The sequence below is a fragment of the Corapipo altera genome, unplaced genomic scaffold (assembly GCF_003945725.1).
Source record: "Corapipo altera isolate COAL_440 unplaced genomic scaffold, ASM394572v1 49, whole genome shotgun sequence".
NCBI lineage: Eukaryota > Metazoa > Chordata > Aves > Passeriformes > Pipridae > Corapipo > Corapipo altera.
Window position 1 is genome coordinate 5,941,672 of NW_020884879.1, and position 20,427 is coordinate 5,962,098.

The 20,427-nt window shown below is 37.5% G+C and overlaps 1 protein-coding gene across 6 annotated transcripts in view; it reads left to right on the top strand.

The window, feature by feature from the left end:
• The window catches only part of ASXL3 (ASXL transcriptional regulator 3), a 129,971-nt gene that overhangs the window by 92,211 nt on the left and 17,333 nt on the right, over positions 1–20,427 (top strand). For all 6 annotated transcript variants that reach the window (XM_027638713.1, XM_027638714.1, XM_027638715.1 and 3 more), the window contains 2 exons: positions 18,278–18,374; positions 18,847–18,952. In XM_027638713.1, the coding sequence (XP_027494514.1) occupies positions 18,278–18,374; positions 18,847–18,952 (203 nt within the window). The remainder of the gene's footprint in view (positions 1–18,277; positions 18,375–18,846; positions 18,953–20,427) is intronic.

Sequence of the window (20,427 nt, forward strand, 5' to 3'; positions counted from 1 at the left end):
TCACGTTTCTCCCTTTAGCTGACATTTTTTTCCTTTGGTTAATGTGGACAGCATGGTGTCATTGTAATATGCTTTATTTCCACATCTTTATTAAGGTAGTTTTAATGTAGGTATCTTATAGACTAGATGAAAAAATTCCAGAGCATTTAAACTGCCTTTTCAATAAGATTCTGGGGCTCTGATTCTTGAGCTGAGCTAGCCAAGGGTGTTCAGACAGGTTTACTACCCCAGCTGGCCCTGTTGTCCTTGTGCAGCAAGTTAATACCTTTTTTCCTAACACAGCTGTGTGGATGGTGTATGTGCACATTTCACAGTGATGCATTAACGACAAATATCAGTTTCACTTTACATGAGTTGAAAGCTGAAATGATTTTACTTCAAAATTCTAGTTACCTTTACCTACACGAATATTCTTTTAGCTTCCCTAGGCAGTCCAGTAAGGAAGGCTCACAGCAGTTGCATTGCAATCTGGCTGCTCTGATTGATGTGGTAATGGAATTCTTGTTTGCTTGTTTGCAGTAATCCCTAGAGGTCCCCCTCAGTATCAGCATGTCTACATATGTGAATAAGAAGGTTTACATTTTTTATTAAGTGTCATGTTTTTGTATTTCTGCTGGCTTGGTCACTGTATTTCAGAAGTGTGAATCAGTGTTTTCCACCATGCTGCATCCATGTTGTGGAAGTTCATGTTTGATTTCTGAAGCCCTAGTTACAAGCTGTTGTCACACTTAAGGCATGTCTCACCTTTACAAACAAATTTTGCCAAGGTGTTAACAGAACTATTGCATTTGCTTTTGTCTGTAACGAGGCTCAAGTCAGTTGGAACATCTAGTAGGACATAGCAATGGTCCTGTGCCCACTGAAAGCTAAAAATACAAGAGCCACAACCATCTCTGCAGCATCCTTTTCCATAAGTCCTTCTGATGTGTGAGGGGCCCTGCAGTCGAAGTTGTTCTTCCAATGCAGACTAGTAAAGCTTTTGTTCCCCTCTCCTTCCCTCTGAGTTTTGTAAAGTACGGTGCACAGCTGTTAGTGCTTAAAAAAAAAGAGGACCTTGAATGCAATGCAAGTTTCATTTATGTTTGACAGAATTGTTAGCACTTTAACAAGAGAACTGATAAAACACCTTTGTTCCAGTGGGAAAGTACTTAAATAAGTGCCTTTTTTAAAGACTGTTCTAGGAGCTATGTTGCGAGAGTTTAACTAATATGTGGACATAAATGGTAAATTATATGGACACGAGGGACTGACGTGCTTCAAGTTATGTAGGTATTAAGGGTTCATTGCAGTGCTGCAGTGTGTAGTGTTTCAACTGTTCTACCCTAACAAAGTACTAATAATTAAGTGATATGAATTGGTCTGCAGCACCTCCAGTGTTGCCACTGTAAGGCTGCACTGGAATTAGATTTCTTACAGTTCTGAATCTGAAGACAGCCAAGGACTTGAAACAGGATATTGGATGCAGGTGCAGCAAAAGGAAGATCAAGACGTGATCCATCTATGCCTCTGCACCAATCTCTCTTCACCCTTGCTCTCACCCTCTCTCTGCCTCTCCCCTCGCTGTTCTCCCCTCCTCTTTCCCCCTTTTCCATTATATTTGTTTTGCTTAAATAAAAAAGGGAAAAGAAGCTGTGCCTTTTTTCCTAGTTATTTTAGAAAATTACTATTCTTTGTCTTTGAATTATTTAAACTCAATTTTCCTTTAGCTTGTTCTCATGATAAGGGCATGCAGCCATTTTTTTGCATAAAAGGGTAGTGTTTTCTAATGCCTAGAGAAAAGGGATTCAGTGCAGGATTTTCATTTATGACACTCATCAAAAATGACTAACTAATTTTAGATGCTTCCATGTAACTTTCTCTCACCTTCTGCTCTTCAGGCTCAAAGGTGTATGTCATTCATTTTTATTAAAAGTTAGCCGAATAGACCCTGACTGCTTACATCCCTTTTGCTGTACCTTCCCCAGCGTATGAACATTCTTGGATAATTTAATAATGTTTTACTTTCTCATAATCTCCAATCATCTTTTTTTAAACAAGTTCCATAGATGTTTGTCTTGATCACAATCCATATATGTTTTTCTATTTTGTTTTGGGGGGGGGTTTTTTACCCCAAGGTAAAAAGGCCTATGTGCCTTTTCTGGTACTTTATAAATGTTTGCTGTTTGCGTTGTATTCTGACATGCTTGGGATCAGGACTTATATGAAGGATCTATGAGAAAGAAGATTTTTAATTGTTATTCCAAGAATTTGAATGCACTTAGAAGGTACTGTTTGCTGCATGTTCTGATTTTCCTTCTATATTTCTTGGGTTTTGCTTCATTTTAAAACATGCTTTATCTTTTCATTTTGCCAGATTTATTACACACCTTAAATTCTTCATTTAATTCCTTGCATCTGAGCTCAAACAGATTGGATTCTATTGTCTTTTTTGACACTACAGTGTATTGGAACGAATATAGCTATGCCACTTGTCTTCTTGATTTAGATAAGGTCTAAATTAACAAGTCACATTTCATTTTGAAAACATATGTTTGCAATTCTTCAGTCTTACTTGGCATATTTCCCACTTTAGTGAAGATGGAAAATGTCTTTTGTTTTTTCTCTAAAAGACGCTTCTTCATTTTCTCTTCTTGTCTGAAGCAATTATTCCTATAGTAGTAGGTATTTTCTTTTGCATCCTTTGATGTTTAACTTCTGAGTTTAGTCTGGTTATTTTTTAACGGACCAAAGCAATACTCAGAATTACTTTCACCATCTGTCTTCATTTCATATTTGAAGACAAACTGTTAATGTTATGTTGATGATCAGTTGGGAATGATGAGAGCTTTTCCTATAAGGACTGATAACCTCCTAATCAGAACTAAATAAAATTAGGCATTTTCTGGGGCAGGTTATACTTTACTGCGAAGAGGTGAGACCCATGGAAGGGAGCTGCATGTGAACACTCAAGCTGTATTACATCAGAATTGCTGTGAAAGCCATATCTGGTATCTTTCCATGCCACCTACCCAAAGAAGATTTTGTGGTGACTGAGTTTATTGTTCTGGCAGCAATTCTTAAGTCAGATCCATGTATTGCTGTCTGCTGTATTCTGTAGTGTTGGGTGTATCTCTTACCATTCATTTACTTCTCATTGTTACTGTAACTATTTTGTGTTCACAACAGCAAAAAGGTCCTGGTAATTGCACCTTGTCAGAAGCATTTTCCTTATACACCTATTTGTATGCTTTCTACTCAGAAACTCTTCCATTGTTTGCTTTGGTAACTCTTTTAAGAAAAGATAGATTTTTCATCAGTCATTGCACTGTGTGTAAATGTCTGCATGCATTTTTCTGTTTGAGATGAGTGTTCCTTATCTTCAGGCAAAGAAACAGTTGCTATCCTTTTGTCTCTGTGGGTTTTTGCAAGTCCTGTCTGGGTTTTTTTAAATATTCTGTCTTCGACTGCATTACTTCTTTCACATTCCTACCATCTGTGTTCTCAAGACCTGAAATCATCAATGTTTTGTATTAAACTTGGTAATTACTAAGTCCTTAACTATTCATTCCTCTCCTTTTTTTGCTTTTCTCCAATATTACGCTGTGCCTTTCTCTGCACGTTTCTCTTTTATGTATATCAGAATCATCGACAAGCCTTTGCCTCTCTTGAAACAAAAGACAAGGCCAAGAAGAAAAGGGGAGTGGTTGTTGCCCTCAAGGGAATCAGCATATGTGTATGGACCTCTTCTGTAAGGTGGATTACAGTCTGGTTCAGATTTTAGTGTTCAGGGTCAAAGAAGAGGTGAGTGGCATGAATGCCATTGTGATGGGAGTTTTACAGACCATCCAGTCTAACTCAGCACTGGTAAGACCACACCTAGAGCGCCTTGTCCAGATCTAGGACTTAGCCTAGAAAAGAGAAGGATCAGGGGCTGTCTTACCAATGTGTATAAATACCGGAAGAAAGGATGTGACAGGACCAGAGGCAGTGGGCACAAACCAAAAGACAGGAGGTTCCCTATGGACATAGAGTAAAACTTTTTTTAGTAAGGACACAGGCTGCCTAGAGAGGTTGTGGGTTCTCCATCCTTGGACGTATTAAAAACTAACTGATTGTCATTCCCATCTGAAGTGTATTATTACAGTTCAATAACACAGACATGTTAGTACTTTCAGTGTGATTCTTTCAGGTCTTGGAGATTAAAGCCTGTGCTTTAGGTTATCTGTCACACCTACAGGTACTTCCCATGGACTCTTGAGCTCTGTATTTTTGTGGCCGTTTCCCTTACCGTGTGAGGTTTACCCGAGAGTTCAGAAGTAATCCAATATTGAGGAGTTCTATAATAAGGCAGTCTAAGCTAGACATTGAAGCTTAATGATGGCAGTGGGGCTGCTCATGTGCCCCCTGGAGTATGGTGTCCAACTCTGGTGACCCCAGCATAAGAATGATGTGGACCTGTTGGAGCGAGTCCAGATTAGGGCTATGAAGATAATCAGTGATGGAGCACCTCTCCTCTGAAGACAGGCTGAGAGAGTTGAAGTTGCTCATCCTGGAGAAGAGAAGGCTCTGAGGGGACCTTAGATCAGCCTTCCAGTACTTAAAGGGGAGCTACAAGAGAGCTGGAGAGGGACTTCTTAAATGTGTGAGGGGGAATGGCTTCAAACTGAAAAGGGGAAGGTTTAGATTAGGTAATAGCTTACATATTAGGAAGCAATTCTTCACTATGAGGATGATGAGTCACTGTAATAGGCTGACCAGAGATGATGTGGATGCTTCATCCCTGTAAGTGTTCAAGGCCAGATCAGATGGGTTTTAGAGCAAGTTGGTCTAGTGGAAGGTCCCTGCCTATGGCAGGGCATTTGGAAGTAGATGATCTTTTAAGGTTGCTTCCTATCCAAACCATTCTATGATTCTATGATTTAGTGTAGGAAAGCATACACTGTTTTGCACTGAAATTATGTGAGTTATTCCATTGCTAGTTTCTAAATAAAATTTGTAAAGAAAATATGGTAGCAGAAACATCTGTTCAGTTAACCTTTAAGCAACAATAGCAGGGATGCTGCACTAAAGAAAACACTGTTTTTAAGTCATCATCTTGAATATTAAGCATGGCCAACTCACTTCAGAAGCTGTGGAAAGAATCCAGAGAAGGATGCCAAAACTTGCACGAGCCATAAAAATTTCTAAAGAAAAATTACTGGATTTTAGCTTTTTAATCTGTCAGAACAAAATTCAAAGTGAAGAGCTTCAACTTTAATACAGTCAACTTCTGTATTTCATACAATAGGCAACTAATCCATGGAAGTCTTTTGCATCGTAAAAGTTAGCATTGATTGCTGGCACGGTTTAACTGATATAAGTAGAAGGTGGATGCATGTATATGAGTAGTAGCCACAGTTATATCAAACAGACTGAAATATTTATGGAAAATAAAAATCCCCTTTTTCAGTCTTATGCCAGCTAAGCTAAATAGAAATAGAAATATTTTATTTGATAGCTCTTCTAGCAATTTGCTATTATGTGGTCTTTTACAAGCCTTATCTACATGATCTGTTCCTTTCAGTTATCAAGGGTTAGTTCCACCACTGCTTTGATCTGATAGTGTTACCATATGGTACTACTCAGATATGACTAGATGCTGAAAAATATAGCATCCTTGCTTAGCATCAAGTTGTGTAGCAGAAACACTGTCAGCAGAAATGCAGCCATTGTTTAACAGAACTTACGGATTTTTTGTGACAACTACAGATGCTTTTCTTTTTCTTACCCAAGTGCTTTCACACTCATTCTGTATTATAGACTTGCCAATTGTTAGAGCATCATTTTAGTTTGGTCCCATTTATCACAATCTCTTTGAACAGTAGTTATATAAGTGGAAAAATTACTTTTAGATAGATAGTGGCATAGTTGAACAGTCAGTACTATTCTATAAAAAATGGAGAAACTTCCTCAATTATTTTCATACTAGAAATACATGCAAGTTCATTTAAAAGTATTTTTCAGGTGGATAAAAGTTTAGTTTTATAATTGCCAACTATTACTTTGCAGTGAGGGCTCTAGCTGTGGAGAACTCCTTGACATAATTGGTTACCAGATCATTAGCCGAAGTATTGAATAGGATAATGATTGTTTTGCATTATTATAGAGAATTTAGGCTTTTATAAGTGCAAGCAGATCTTGTTAGAGTTTCTGAAGGCTGTGTCAGTCAGAACGTGAACAGTCCAGAGACTAACAAGGGCAGATGTAGTAATAAGTTCTGTTCCACTTTATAGTACCTCATCCATTTTATGATGGAAAACGTTGGTACGGAGAAAGTATATGGCCTTATAATATTACTCTCTGCAACCATTCTGTATTTCCCAATGAGAATTTCTGTTTCTTGGGCTTAATGAGAGGTCTGTTCTGCAGGGATGCCACACTTCGCCTCAAGGCAAAAAGTATCTGCCTTGACTTTTAGCATGCCTTAACCTGTCAGCTGCTAGCAAAAAAGATGATGAGTGAGTAAGGATCCTTCCAGCCACCATGAAGCATAACTGGTGGTGGATACAATGGGTCTGTGTTTGAGAACAATGGTTCCAGAAACTGAGAGAGTGTGTCTGCAGTACAAGCAGAACCAGAAGACAGCATAGTGCTCTGTGCTGTGACATCCATTTAAGATATTTTGAAACTAATTGTAATCTAAGGTTTTAATTGCATGCAGCAAGCTAAGCCATTATGTTATGAAATCACAGTGTTTCTGAAGGCCATTCTGTCCAAATGAGGGGTTGTTTCGGATATGAATCATGAGCTGTGGTCAGTTACACTAGATTGCACAGACTGACTCCATTGGAAAGGCATTTGAGAGGCTAGAGGCCTGGAAGCCAGAATGCAAAGACTGACTTAAGCACCTGTTTTTGAAAATGGAGGCTGGCAAGAAGAAAAATGCATGCAACAGTTTTCTTTTTAATGATAATGTAATAGGTGGAAATTTGATATACCATCCTTTAGCTTTTTGAACTGTGAAATACTCTTATTACTAATTTATTTTTAAATTTCTTTACCATCTTTTGTATCTTGACATAGAAAATATGCCAGGGAAAATTTATGTAGTCTTCTCTACACTAAGACAGAATCAACAATGTCTGCTTGTCTTTAGATTGTCTAAAAGAATCAACAATGTCTGCTTGTCTTTAAATTGTCTAAAAGGTTTTTTGGCTGTTCACTGATGAAGAATTCACGGCCTCTCTAAAGTCTAGTGCTTCATTGTTTTCACTGTTAGAGAGCTTATTCCTCAGGGTCTGATCTGAATCTCTGTTGCTGCAATTCTGTCTCTCTTTGTTCAGTTTGGCATCTGAGTTTACCATGTCCCTATTTCTTTTTCTTGAGAAACTGCCCTTATTAATATGGTCCTTGTAGATCTAGGATTTTAAATCTGTTCTCAGTCTCATTTATCTCCTTTGCATTTTGTACCGGTTCTGAGTAGCAACAGTCAGAATTGAACATATTACTACAGCTCAAGTGATAAGTAACACCAAGGAGAGCAAAACTAATTTCTGTGTGTTTACACAGTGCTCCTGTTTGTAACTTACAGTGTTGTGCTCACCTTCTTTGCAGTTTTACAGCAAGGTTGACATATATTCAGTTTGTGATCAGCCCATGTGCTCATAAGCTACAAATACTTTTCCACAGAAGGATTGCATAGACACTTCATTTCTTCACTTTGTAATTCTCTAGTTATATATTACTACAAGAGTCTGAAATGTTGCATTTGCCACTGCTGCAATGCCCTGCTTATCCCTAATGTTTTCAAAGGGATTCACAAAACTATCAAGAAAATTCTGAATTTAAGTTCTACATTTCAGTGTACTCAATCACTCTCTGACTTATGTTATTTGCCAATTACTTCCATCTTTTTATGATGCCTCTGAAATACAGCCTCCCAGTTGATAATAAATAAGCAATAGTTCCCTAAGTTCTGAGTAGTTCTGTGGTGATCAAATTACAATTTCTGTATCCTGGTTTTGCTTAACAAAATGTTATGCATTGTTACAGTCAAGATATAAAACTTGTGCTGCTTCTCTTCTATCACAAGGACTTTTATACTGTCAGAGAAAACAGACTGATTTGACATGACCTATTCTTGACAAATCTGTGTTGGCTGTTACCCAACTCCTGATTAACTTCCAGGCAGTTGTGTATAGTGTTATATCTTACATGGTTGGCAGGGCTGGATTAACAGTTGGACTCAATGATCTTAAAGGTCTTTTCCAACCTAAATTGGTTCCTATGATTCTATCTTGTGCTTTAACCATTTCACCATTTAACCATTTCACATATTTTCTGGAGCATGAAGACAAGGGGAAGAAGCAAGATACTTAAACATAGGCTTCTTGTGTCAACTGAGATACACTGTGGTATGTAGTCTAGTACCCAACTTTTCTTCAAAATGTTATTCTGTAGATTCTGAGTCAAGTCTGCCCGGAATGTGCCTCGGGCATCTCAAAAAAGAATTGCTTGTCTATGTGTAGGCCATAGAGTTCTTCTAAAGCTGGCTAAATCCGTAAGTCCTTACCTGCACTTGTACCCTTCTTTAGACACAGGTGATACGTGTGTGTTATATACGTATAACTAGCATGTATAATTTTGTATTTGTCCACTTCACTACTTTAAAATCCATTTTTTAACAGTTCTGAAATAGATTCATATTTGGCATTTTAACAGGCTAGTCCATCAAGCCCAGATGATTTGGATGCATTTAAGTAATATTTATTCAGCTCTTTGCTTGTTCAAGGTCAATTCTTACCCTTTTGCAATTGAAACTCGTTGTTTTAAGCACCACAATCCGGTAGATTTGTGGTGAAGATGTATGCAAAAAAAAAGGGAGTACGAACATTAGCTTTGTCTTTGTATCCCTCTAGTTTTTCCATTGTGTTGCATAGTGGACTTTTTCTTTTATAATCTTCTTACTCCTAATGTACTTACAGAATTACTTCATCTGGAGTCAGATGTGTCCCCTTCCAACTGTGTCTAATTTTGACCCATTATACCATGCTCTGCTGTGGTATTCTTGCTTAGTAGGTTGACCGGGTTTCCATTCTCCGCATGCTGTGAGGTCGACAGTGAGGTCCTAACTAAGACAATGTGATCTTATTATACAATCTCCATTAGTCCTTCACAGGAGGTTTTACACTCCATGTGGTCAGCATTGTTTATTTAAAGAACTATGAGGGGGTTTTAACTCCTTTTTCACTAACACCACATTCTTGGGGATTCTTCCAACTAATTGTGCATTTATGAAAGTATACCTACTTGAAAATTTTTTTTTTTTAATTTTGTTATAATTTCTTCTTTCTTTTTTTTTCCCAAACAAGCTTTAGTCTTTTATATTGCTATCAGTCATATGAATTATCAGATCTCCATTTTGCCAATTAAGGCAAAATGTTGATTGTCAACTAAACCTTCCAAGTCCTCCTACGTACCATTTGTAGTTCTTGCATTAGTGTTCAGTCATCAAAGACTGAGATAAATGTACTGCTTTCATCACATTAGCCTCTTCTTTAACCCATCCTTTTATAAATAAACTTGTTTTGGCAATGGTCCACAGAATAGGATTTATTGTATTTGATTTGCCCATACTATGGTGCTGTGTATATAAGTACAGTGTTCAAATTTTGGAGAAATTAGCAAGTTTGTTTTTTAGAGCATGTTCCTTTCGTCTCTGACGGCCATTTTCCATTTTTGCTTACCTATTGCCATATCTCTAAACTTTGGGGCATCACCACATGGGTGAAGATGCCAAAGCCATTCTGCCCATAGCACCTATTAAATCACCACTTCATTACAGAATCACAGAACATGCTGAGTTGGAAGGGACCCACGAGGATTATTGAGTCCAACCGCTGACTCTGAACAGGATTGTCCCCAGGAGTCACACCATGTGCCTGAGAGTATCATCCAAATGCTTCTTGAACTTTATCAGGCTTGTTGATGTGACCGCTTCCCAGGGGAGCCTGTTCCAGTGCTCAGCCAACCTTGGGGTGAAGAACCTTCTTCTAATATCCAACCTAAACCTCCCTGACACAACTTCAGGCCATTCCCTCAAATCCTATCACTGGTCACCACAGAGAAGAGATCAGCATCTGCCCCTCCTCTTTTCTTCACAAGGAAGTTGTAGACTGCAAGGAGGTCTCCCCTCAGTCTCGTCTTCTCCAGGCTGAACAGACCAAGTAGCTTCAATCTCTCTTTATACAGCTTCCCCTCAAGGCACTTCACCATCTTTGTTGCCCTCCTTTGGACACTCTCTAATGACTTAATATCTTTATTATATTACAGGGACCAAAACTGCACACAATATTCAAGGTGAGGCTGCACCAGTGCAGAGTATATTAATCACCCAGTATATTATATCTGCTGATAAAATTATCAACAGATCCCTAGGTTCCATGATGATTCCTAGACTCTCCTTGTCACTTCTGATCCACTCCATTTCTGGCAGTATTCTTAAAGTGAAGGTAGAGGGCCATCATAAACAGTGACATTGCTAGATTTTGCAGCCATCATGCCTACCAAGACCTTCATGAGGTTCGTCAGATGGTCTCTTTTGTCCTCGTTCCCTCATTTCAGATGATACAGATTGAGTCAATACGTGAACAAAGACCCTTAAGAGCTGTTTTTCTCACTCACTGCAAAGTGGATGCCGGTCAGCTCAATAGTCCTCTAGGCCCCATTGGCTGCATCAACTAGATCTCTATTGATGGTCATAGGGAATTAGAAACCTGGGTCACACCTAGATATTTACATTACTTATTTTAATGTTAAGCAGAATGCCAGACAGGAATACCACAATCCTCCATTACTTTCTAAGTTACATTTTTAGAGAGCTGTAGCGCCTAGGCCAGTATGCCTTTGACGCTAACACAAATAGCAAATTTGCTTAATAGCAAATATTCATCTTTGTCATCAAACAATAGTTGAAAAGTGGGAGTTTGGATATTGTTTTCATTATGATTGCTAGCAGTCACCCCTTCTATTCACACTCTCAAAGAATCCCAGAAGCACTGATGGCCTGAAACCACTGATCACAGGTGGCAAGCATCCAGTTTTGGTGCTGTACACAGATACTTGATAGTATCACCTGGGGACTTGCTTGTGAATTGGTGTTGTGTTCTGAGCCTGGCTGACAACAAAGCCCTACACAGCTGCTTGCTCTCTTCACCGCAGTGGGCTGAGGGAGAGAAGTGGAAGAGTAAACGTGAGAAAACTCATGGGTTGATATAAAGACAACTTAATTGGTAAAGCAAAAGCTACACACCAGCAAAGTAAGCCTAGGAATTTATTCACCACTTCTCATGGGCAGGCAGGTGTTCAGCAATCCCCAGGAAAGCCAGGCTTCATCATGCATAGTGGTGATTTGGGAAGACAAACACCATCATGCCAAACATCACCCCCTTCTTCCTTTTTCCCCCAGCTTTATATGCTGTGCATGACACCACTTGGTATGGAATATCCCTTTCATCAGCTGGGGGCCAGCTGTCCCAACTATATCCCCTCCCAGCTCCTTGTGCATCCCCAGCCTGCTTGTTGGTAGGGTAGGATGAAGAGCAGAAAAAGCCTTGACACTGTGCAAACCCTGCTCAGCAATAACAAGAGCATACCTGTGTTATCAACACTGTACTGGTTACAAGTCCAAAGCATAGCCCCATACCAGCTACTATGGAGAAAATTAACTGTAGGCCAGACAAAACCAGCACAAATGGGCTAACCTTATTTTTTCACTTCCTGTTTTCCATTCCATATAGTGTTTCAGAAGCCTTGAAAAAGTCTTGGGGCAAAGGTCAGTGTTTCCTAATAAGGTAGTTAATAGCTACAAACAGTTATTGCTTGCAACTGTATTTGGGTGCCTAAAGTAATCTGAGTAAGTATACTGACTATTTTAAGAAGTAGGAACCTTGAAAGAGAAGGCAGTTCCCTCCTGTTACAGCATGAACACCTGGCTTGGTGTTAAGCACTTTGAGATCTGTTTTTTTGTTGACAAAGACACTTTGCCATGAAGGAATAATTAATGCATCAGACTTCATGATCACGAGTAGGAAGTGGTGGAAATTTATAGGATCAACAAACATGAATTTGGACATGGTTGGCATAACAAATTTAATGGGTGTATATGAGAAGCGCAAATATCAGTCAGCAAAGTGTGTGTTCCAAAGTAATCACAGAGTTCACAGTAGTCAGTATTTAGGGAACGTCCAATTGGTAAAAGGTCATGCATATAGAGGCAGCATTGTGTTTTGCAACTGTTCTGGAGCTTACTATCACTTCTTACTAGATTTGATAGCAGTTTTTAATCCTTCATGGATTTTGTGGATCAGGATAGCATCTGGTACACTACAAACTTATCTATTGATGTTCTCTGTGGATTTAGGTTGTAAGTGGGTGTTTCATGCTGACTAGCTTAAGTAGCAAATATAGAGGCCCTAAATAGGAGTCTGATCTTTATACTTCACTGTTAGTGGAAAAAGAGTAGCTCTTCTAGAGTGATGATGCAGAGTACCTAAATTAAATGTTTATTTCTGTCTGCTTGGATTCAAACAGTTCTGCTTTGTGGAGAGAGTTCTTAGTATTGGAGGGTTTTAGGGGAAAACATAGATACTGGTCTTCCCTGTCACCTGTGAACTTTTGCTCTATGATCGTCAAGAGTAACATGAGCCAGGCCTGGCATGTTGTCTATCTAGCTCTCAAAATGTTTACTTTTGGAAAGTCAGTCACTAAGGTTGCATCTTCAGATGCTATATTTGCACTGTACATGCATCACAGGTCAGTTTGTGGAATTGCATTTGTTACAAATTCATGTTACAAATGGCAGTGGTGTCTCTCCATTCACATAAATAAAATGTCATTTTTCCTGTGTGTGATATAGACGCTGCTGAATTTTTCATTTTTAATATTTTGGAAGCTTTAATGCAAAAGCAGCAAAATGTATTTTCTCATATCTTCCCTCTTTTTGCAAATAATTTATTTTACATACCTTTGGGAAAGTATGTGAATTATAGGATTTTTCTTCACCCAAATTAAAATATAGCATTAGCAGCAGTTTGTGGAAAGTGTATAAAAAATGAGTGGAACTGTACACTTCTTTTAGATGAATCTTCACTTCTCTTGCCTTTTTTTTTTTTAATTTTTGGTTTGTTTTTGTTTCGTATTTTTATTGTAAGGCTGAGAGAATTAGGATTGTTGGACCTGTAAAAAAGATGGGGACAAACTTTTTAGCCTGTTGCTATAGACCAAGGGGTAATGGAAACGGAAGGAGGGTCAATTTAGATTAGATATAAGAAAGTATCTTTTTTATGAAGAAGGTGTTAAAACACTAGAAAGGGTTGCCCATAGGGATGGTAGATGACCCCATCCCTGGAAACTTTGAAGGTCAGTTTGGATGAGGCTCTCAGACACCTGATTGTGAATGTGGCCCTGTGATAGTTGAATATGCTCATTGCATCAGGATTGAACTAGATGACCTTTAAAAGGTCCCTTCCAACTCAAACTATTCTATGATTCTAGTCAAATGACGTGATGTTCACACATAAACTTTCATGTAGGAAATATACTACGCAGGAACTGCCTACAGGGGATCATTAGAAGTCTAATAAACACATTGGGAGAAATTTGAATAGTTTGAAAGAGAGAAATAATAGCTTTGCTAATTCCTTGTCTTTTAAGATTCTAGCCAATATCAGATAACCTACCAGTACACATCTATGCAGTACTTGCTGTATCCCTATAAAACTACTAGTATGTGTCTTCAGGTTGAACTATAAGAATAATCCCTGCCTTATTTTCAGAAGAGACTTTTCAGTGAAACTTGGAGGAGAATAATGGAAATAGTTTTTCTAGAAAGGTTACTCGGTTCCTTTTGATAAGAATGTTTGACATTTGCTCTGTAATGCAAACAGATGCTGGGGTTTAGCAGATATGTTTTGGAATTGGGTATTTTTTTGTTTGCTTTCAATAAAAAGAGGAACATTTAAAAGCTATTGTGAATTCTGCATAGAAGTACTAATTAGAAAACATAATTCTAGCATTGTGCTTAATCAGACAAAAAAGAAACGTAAAGCTCAACAGAATAAAACATAAACTTTCCAAGAAATTTTTGTTGTTCCAGGTCATTAACACACTGTCTCTGTTGGACAGCAGTTTTTAAATACCATAAAAATTAACAGTGTATTTAAGAACTACTTTATTGGCATGTTTCTTCAAATTCTAATTTAGAGCTAGTGGTTAATTGTGCTATTTCTGTCATCAGAGCTTAGAGAAGTGAACACACCCCTGGGCTTCAAAATTTTCAATTTCCACTTTAACTTTTTGACTTTATAGGTGAAAATGCATTCTCCAGATGAGGTAAAAAAAGAAGGTTTCAGTAGAGGTTGTTAGCTAATATTGTAGAAGGATGACCTCTTAGTCCTTCCAGGTTTAACAGAGCATAAAAACATCAACCTGGTTTCGCGTGACTAGAGTATTGAGAAGAGGGATGAAATATCTTTGTTGGTTTTGTAGTTTCTGATAGAGTCTTTAAAAACAACAGATGTAAAATTGCTTGGTTTTTGTCTGTTCGAACTTGTTCAAATTGTTTTTCCCTGTGTAGAAATCTTTAAATTAATCAAAAATAGCCAAACGACTGAACTTCTTGTTAGTTTAGTTTGCGTTGTTTCCCTCCTTTGGTAGTGGATCTGCTTTCTGCTTAGTGCTTTTTCTTATTATAACATTTGGAAAATTTCTGTTTCATTCACTTAATCTCTTTGGCTATTATGAGTTCCCTTAGGATTTTTGTCCTTGTCCTTTTCTCTTTGAGCTTTAATTGATTGAATAAATTCTTCCTGCTCCATTCCCAGCAAACATTTTCTTTGATCTCAAATTTCTGAGCAAGTTTGACCAAGTCACTGGGGCTGGACAATTCTTTATTTCCGTCATTTTTTCCATTGGTATCCATATGTGCACCAAATCTAGATAATGATGACTAGTTTCATGCATCCCTCCATAGTGTTTAAGCCTGAAATGATTCTTTCATGTCATGTTAAAATAGATCATTGGAAGCTTCTGCTCTAAATAGTGTGTTTCTACCTTCTTTATCATTAGATGCTCTTATGTCTAGATTTCGGTTGTTCCAACTACATAAATCTTCCATAAGTTATGTGGTCCCATAAACACAGGTCTCAAGAAAGGTCTTCCTCTGCCAGTTCATCAGAGGCAATGAAGTCAAGCAGTGACTTTTTGTTGAGTTTGTTGTTCTTACTTTTCTTAACCTAAGCATCTTTAACATCATCTTTTCAATCTTGTAACATAGTTCTGCAGCACTTTTAAGCTGCTGCAGTCAGTATCTATAAGTGGTCAGTGCAGTGTGCATCCATTTTCTGATACAGTTCACAAATGTACTGTTGTTCCATTGTTAGTTGACCTACAGTATTTTTCCTTCTTAGGTAACCCACTTCAATCTTCTAATTCTCCCTTTTTGCTGTTCTTCAGGGAGCTTTTTTCCCTGCCTTTTTTTCTTTCACAGATACTTCCTGCTTGGCATTTTTATCTGGTCCACAAGAACTAATGAGCTTTGTCCGTGAACTTGCTAACATTTGCCTTCTGCTCTGAAGTTCCAGCCTGTGCTTTTATCTCAGGTGATCTAGTTCACATTTGAATTTGTTTGAACCTCTTTCTAGCATTTACCTTGAGGTTCACCGTTTGTTTTCCAAACTTCATAAGAAATTTGCACACAGACACCTGGAACTTTTCTTCCCAAGTATATTAACCAGCAAAAATGAAAGGTGGAGTACTCTTCCTGCAAAGCTTGCTTTTCTCATGTTACAACAGGGTTACAATGAAGATAATACTGTTCTTCTTGTGTTCACATGTTAATATAACTTGGCAGTCTTCATAATGCTCTTGGCTTACACATCCTGGTGAAATAGCTCAGTCAGAGTTGGCTGCAGTTTCATATGATGTTCAATGCACTCTGATATTGGATTACTGCTGAAAAGTGGCATTCTACTTCCACCTCTTGTGGTACATTCAAACTTTCTATGAGATCTAATGGTCATATGACCTTAGGATAAGTTGGATCATCTTTCTCATTTACAGAAAATCATTGTATGCTATTTATTACTTTCTTATGACATTTATTGATCTGGCTAGTGATACGGCTACACTATTTGCCATCAGCTGAGCCATAGCATTTCAGAGCATTTCAGAAGGTCCATGCCTTGCAGAGATAGCCTGTAGTTAAATGTGGTTAAATATGATAACGAAAGAATTTCATACATCTGTATGACTCTTCTGCAAGACACAGATAGGCTTAGAAACAAAATCTTTAATTTACTGAAAGTTGGAGTATAACCTATGTTGACAAGTGGGTGTTTCTATTTCATCTCCTTTTGTATTGAATCTGAAGGTAGCTTGAACACCTTTCTTTGAGGAACAAAGAATTGTTTATTTAGTAATTTCTAAATTACTTTTCTGATTCTTTTCTTTGTAACTTCTCATCTGACATTTTTAGAAAATTGTGTAAGTGCTGGTTTTGACCATCTACTGGTTTGTTTGTTCAAGTGCAAGAGGCACTGGCATTTAAAAATCTCACTGTAGTATATTAATTCTGGAATTTAAATATTTCTGGCAAAGTAGATTTGTGCACAAAGAAGATAATGTGTCATGCCATTATGATTTATACAATACATAAATGTTCCTTCTGACCTTTCTCACCTCACTGGTTTTATTTTCTTGCTGCTTCTGCTGCATGTTTCCCTGTTTCTTTCCAGTTTTTCTCTAGTTTGAGCATTAGTCATAACCTACCTGTGATTAATATGCGTGTGTTCCACAACCCACATCATGAGAAGTGTAGAAATGTTTTATATCCACCCCACTTAAATGCAAATTCTATGATGTGTTGGCAAAACAATGCCATATAGCAGGAAATCACCAGCAGCAGTACTGTAGGTTCATATCCTGCTGAGGGACCCTAGTACCATACACATACTGTTTTCTTGCTGTAATCAAATTCCTTTAGCACTGTCAGCTTTTTAGAGTCCATGCTTTTCACTATTTCTCTGTTTACTACTTCATGTCTTTCTGGTTTACTCTTCTGAGATAATTGTGGGATGGGGTGTCAACTAGGCAGTAAGTAAATTAGCAAAAACTGTTCTCAAATAAGGGCCTGTGTTATCAGTGAAGTATAGAGCTCAGCAAGGGAGCTACAGCAAAATATCATTTAATGTTTCTGACACGTCTGCATCTTTCTGGCTCCTGTGTGAAACAAGCACTGAGAATTAGGGGATATTACTTAGCTAAACCATCTGTTAATATGCTGGAAAATGTTCTGTTTTTTACTGCTGGATTACAAATACTATTGTTAAACATTTATCTCTTAGTTACCTTGACGGATGTAAAATAGTGAGAGTGTTTGTTCTAGTAACATTACTTCTTCTACCATTTTCTCTTTCTCTTTTTTATTTGCTAGTTTGTTTTTATTGTTCATTTATTATGCTAGAGGTGATACTTACTGCTAATTTGTTTTATATAATTACTTTTTCCAGTTATTAGAATTCCTTCAGTAACCAGACATATCCGCAGAAACTTAAAAATAATGCATTAAATTTTTTGGTAAAAGAAAACACAATAGTTGGATTGCTTTTAAAAGTTAGTGTAGAAAATACTGTGATTAATGCTTTTAATGTTGTCTTACCATTGAATGCTTGACAGACGTAGAAAATAAAAATAATTATAATGTTCTTCCACAGTTTTCACTTTTGATGCATATAAAATTTTCTGTATAGCTCTTTTCAGTTTCAGTGCTGAGTCTATATCAGTTCTGGTGCTAAGGATAGCTGTCATCCATTCTTTGGCCACTCCAGCTTATTAGTGAGGATGAGTGTTAGGTTTATTTAGAAACAGCAAAGTTAGTCTTCATTGCATTTAATTAGTTTGTTTTGTACCATATTACAGACAGATGCACAAGTATAATAACGATCTTGATTTTTGATTGTGTACGCTGCCTCTAGACATAGGCTCAAGACAGAGGTCTGTGATTAAAACATATCAATCAGTTGTAAACTGAGTTATCATCAGTAACACTTAATGACTGAAGAGAGCAAGTTGATGCTGGATTAGTTCACTTCCATTTACAGTTCTGACTATAATGAAAATGGTGGCTTAGTAGTAGTCATTTTCTTTGTTATTCCCACTCCCTATCCCTCCCCATTTCCCCTAATTGAAACTCTGTTTTGATGTAATTTTAGCTGATGCTATTTCTGACACTATCTTCTGCTACCATCGGCTTATTTTCTAGATGGGAAGTGATGGAGTTTTGCGCCTCAGTAGTTCTGCTCTAAATAATGAATTCTTTGCATATGCAGCACAAGGGTGGAAACAGCGATTGGCAGAAGGTAACTATTTGCTTTTTCTCAGATTTACCCAAGGTTAATTGTTTTTATGAAGAATATATCTTTTTTCTATATTTGAGAAATACTTTTCGAATGGAAAGTGTAATACACCAGTAATTCAGGAAAAGAAAAATTGCTGATTCCCTTTTGAATTTAGAGTACATTTTTACAGCTTGCTGTAGCAGCTTATTTTGACAGTTTAAAAAAACCCCAAGCATTTTTATCACTGTCAGCCTTGGAAACTTAAACGCATGCAACTAAATCCCACAAATGTACTTTTGAACTACTGGTGTTATATGGTAAATTAAATCCTTCTATGTCACGCTCACTTTTGTTTTTCATTATTTTTATTTGACATTGTTGAATGACTGTAAGAGAAATCACTGTACGTCATCTTTGTATCTGTAATCTATCATGACCATATTAAGCTAATCCTTGACAACTTTTATTCAATATGTTAGTATTTGTTTTTTAGGAGAATTTACACCAGAAATGCAGTTGCGCATCAGACAAGAGATTGAAAAGGAAAAGAAAACAGAACCTTGGAAAGAAAAATTCTTTGAACGGTTTTATGGTGAAAAGTAAGTATTGAAGCAAATAAAATGATTTTTTTTATTATTTCTTTAGGAGGAAATGAAAACATAATTCTTTGCTTCACATAACACGGTCATATGCAGTAAAACTCAATAAAGCAGTTATCAAGAACAGTCATTCCCCAGCATAAGAAGTTGTGGGTAGAATTATAGTTCTGTGTCTACACTTGCATTACAATTGTGTTTTTAAGAGTCATATTCATCTATAAAAATTCATTCCAAAGAGAACTTAAAGCACAAGAGCCAAGCATGTGAGAATTTTTTAATTATCTTCTAAAATGCAGCATTAGGGCTATTCTTCCCTCCTGCGAAATATAAATACAACTTCCACAGAGGAGAAGATGATATTTCTGTAACATGTTTTTGTTTATTTTATTTTTTCTTAGCTAGTTGCAAAGTTTCTAAAATCAAATAGTGTTTTTTATTTTTTCACTGAGATGGCCCATTGACTGGAGAAGAATATATGACATAGAAGAAATATTGGCTAGAGATAAATGAAAGTGACTTTGACTAATATAATTTTAGAAGTGAGATGCAAAGAATAAATAAATACCTTTAGCTGACTAAAATTAATTATAGTATCACTCCAGGTGCAAAACTGGGGTGAGTGAGCAAAATTTCATTGATGAAGATACAGAGATGGCATTCTGCAGCAGCTGAAGATTCAGTTCTTATATTTGGCAGTTTTAAAAAAAAAATTAAGGAGATTCACTTCTTCCTAAAATTCAAGAATTTTCCTTTTAAAAACTGTTTGGAAAGTTAGTTCATCAATACTTAGAATTACATATCTGTTTTTAAAAATTTTAAGAATTTTATTAGAATTTATAAACTAGTTACTTAAAGGGATTTTTTTTTATTTATTTTCAAGTGTGTTTAAATTATATCACAGAACCACAGAATGGATTGGGAGAGACCACAGTGGGTCATCTGGTCCAACCTCCCTGCTTAAGCAGCATCATCCTAGAGTTCATTGAACAGGATTGCATCCAGACAGTTCTTGTGTATCTCCAGTGAGGGAGACTCCACAACCTCTCTGGGCAATCCGTTCCAGTGCTCGGTAACCTACACAGGAAAGAAGTTCTTCCTCATATTCAGGTGGAACTTCCTGTACATCAGTTTCTGCCCATTGCCTCTTGTCCTGCTGCTTGGCATCAGTGAGAAGAGCTTGTCTCCATCCTCTTGTCACCATCCCTTCAGATACTTTTAGACATTGATGCAGTCCAGGCTGAACAGGCCCAGCTCCCTCAGCCTTTCCTCATAAGAGAGATGCTCCAGTCCCTTAATCACTTTTGTTACCCTTCACTGGAACTGCTGCAGGAGCTTGATGTCTTTCTTGTGCTGAGAACTGGACACAGTTCTCCAGATGTCGTCTCACTAGGGCTGAGTAGAAGGGCAGGATCACCTCTCCTGACTTGCAGGCAATGCTCTTCTGAATGCACCCCGGGATACATTGGCCTTTTTGG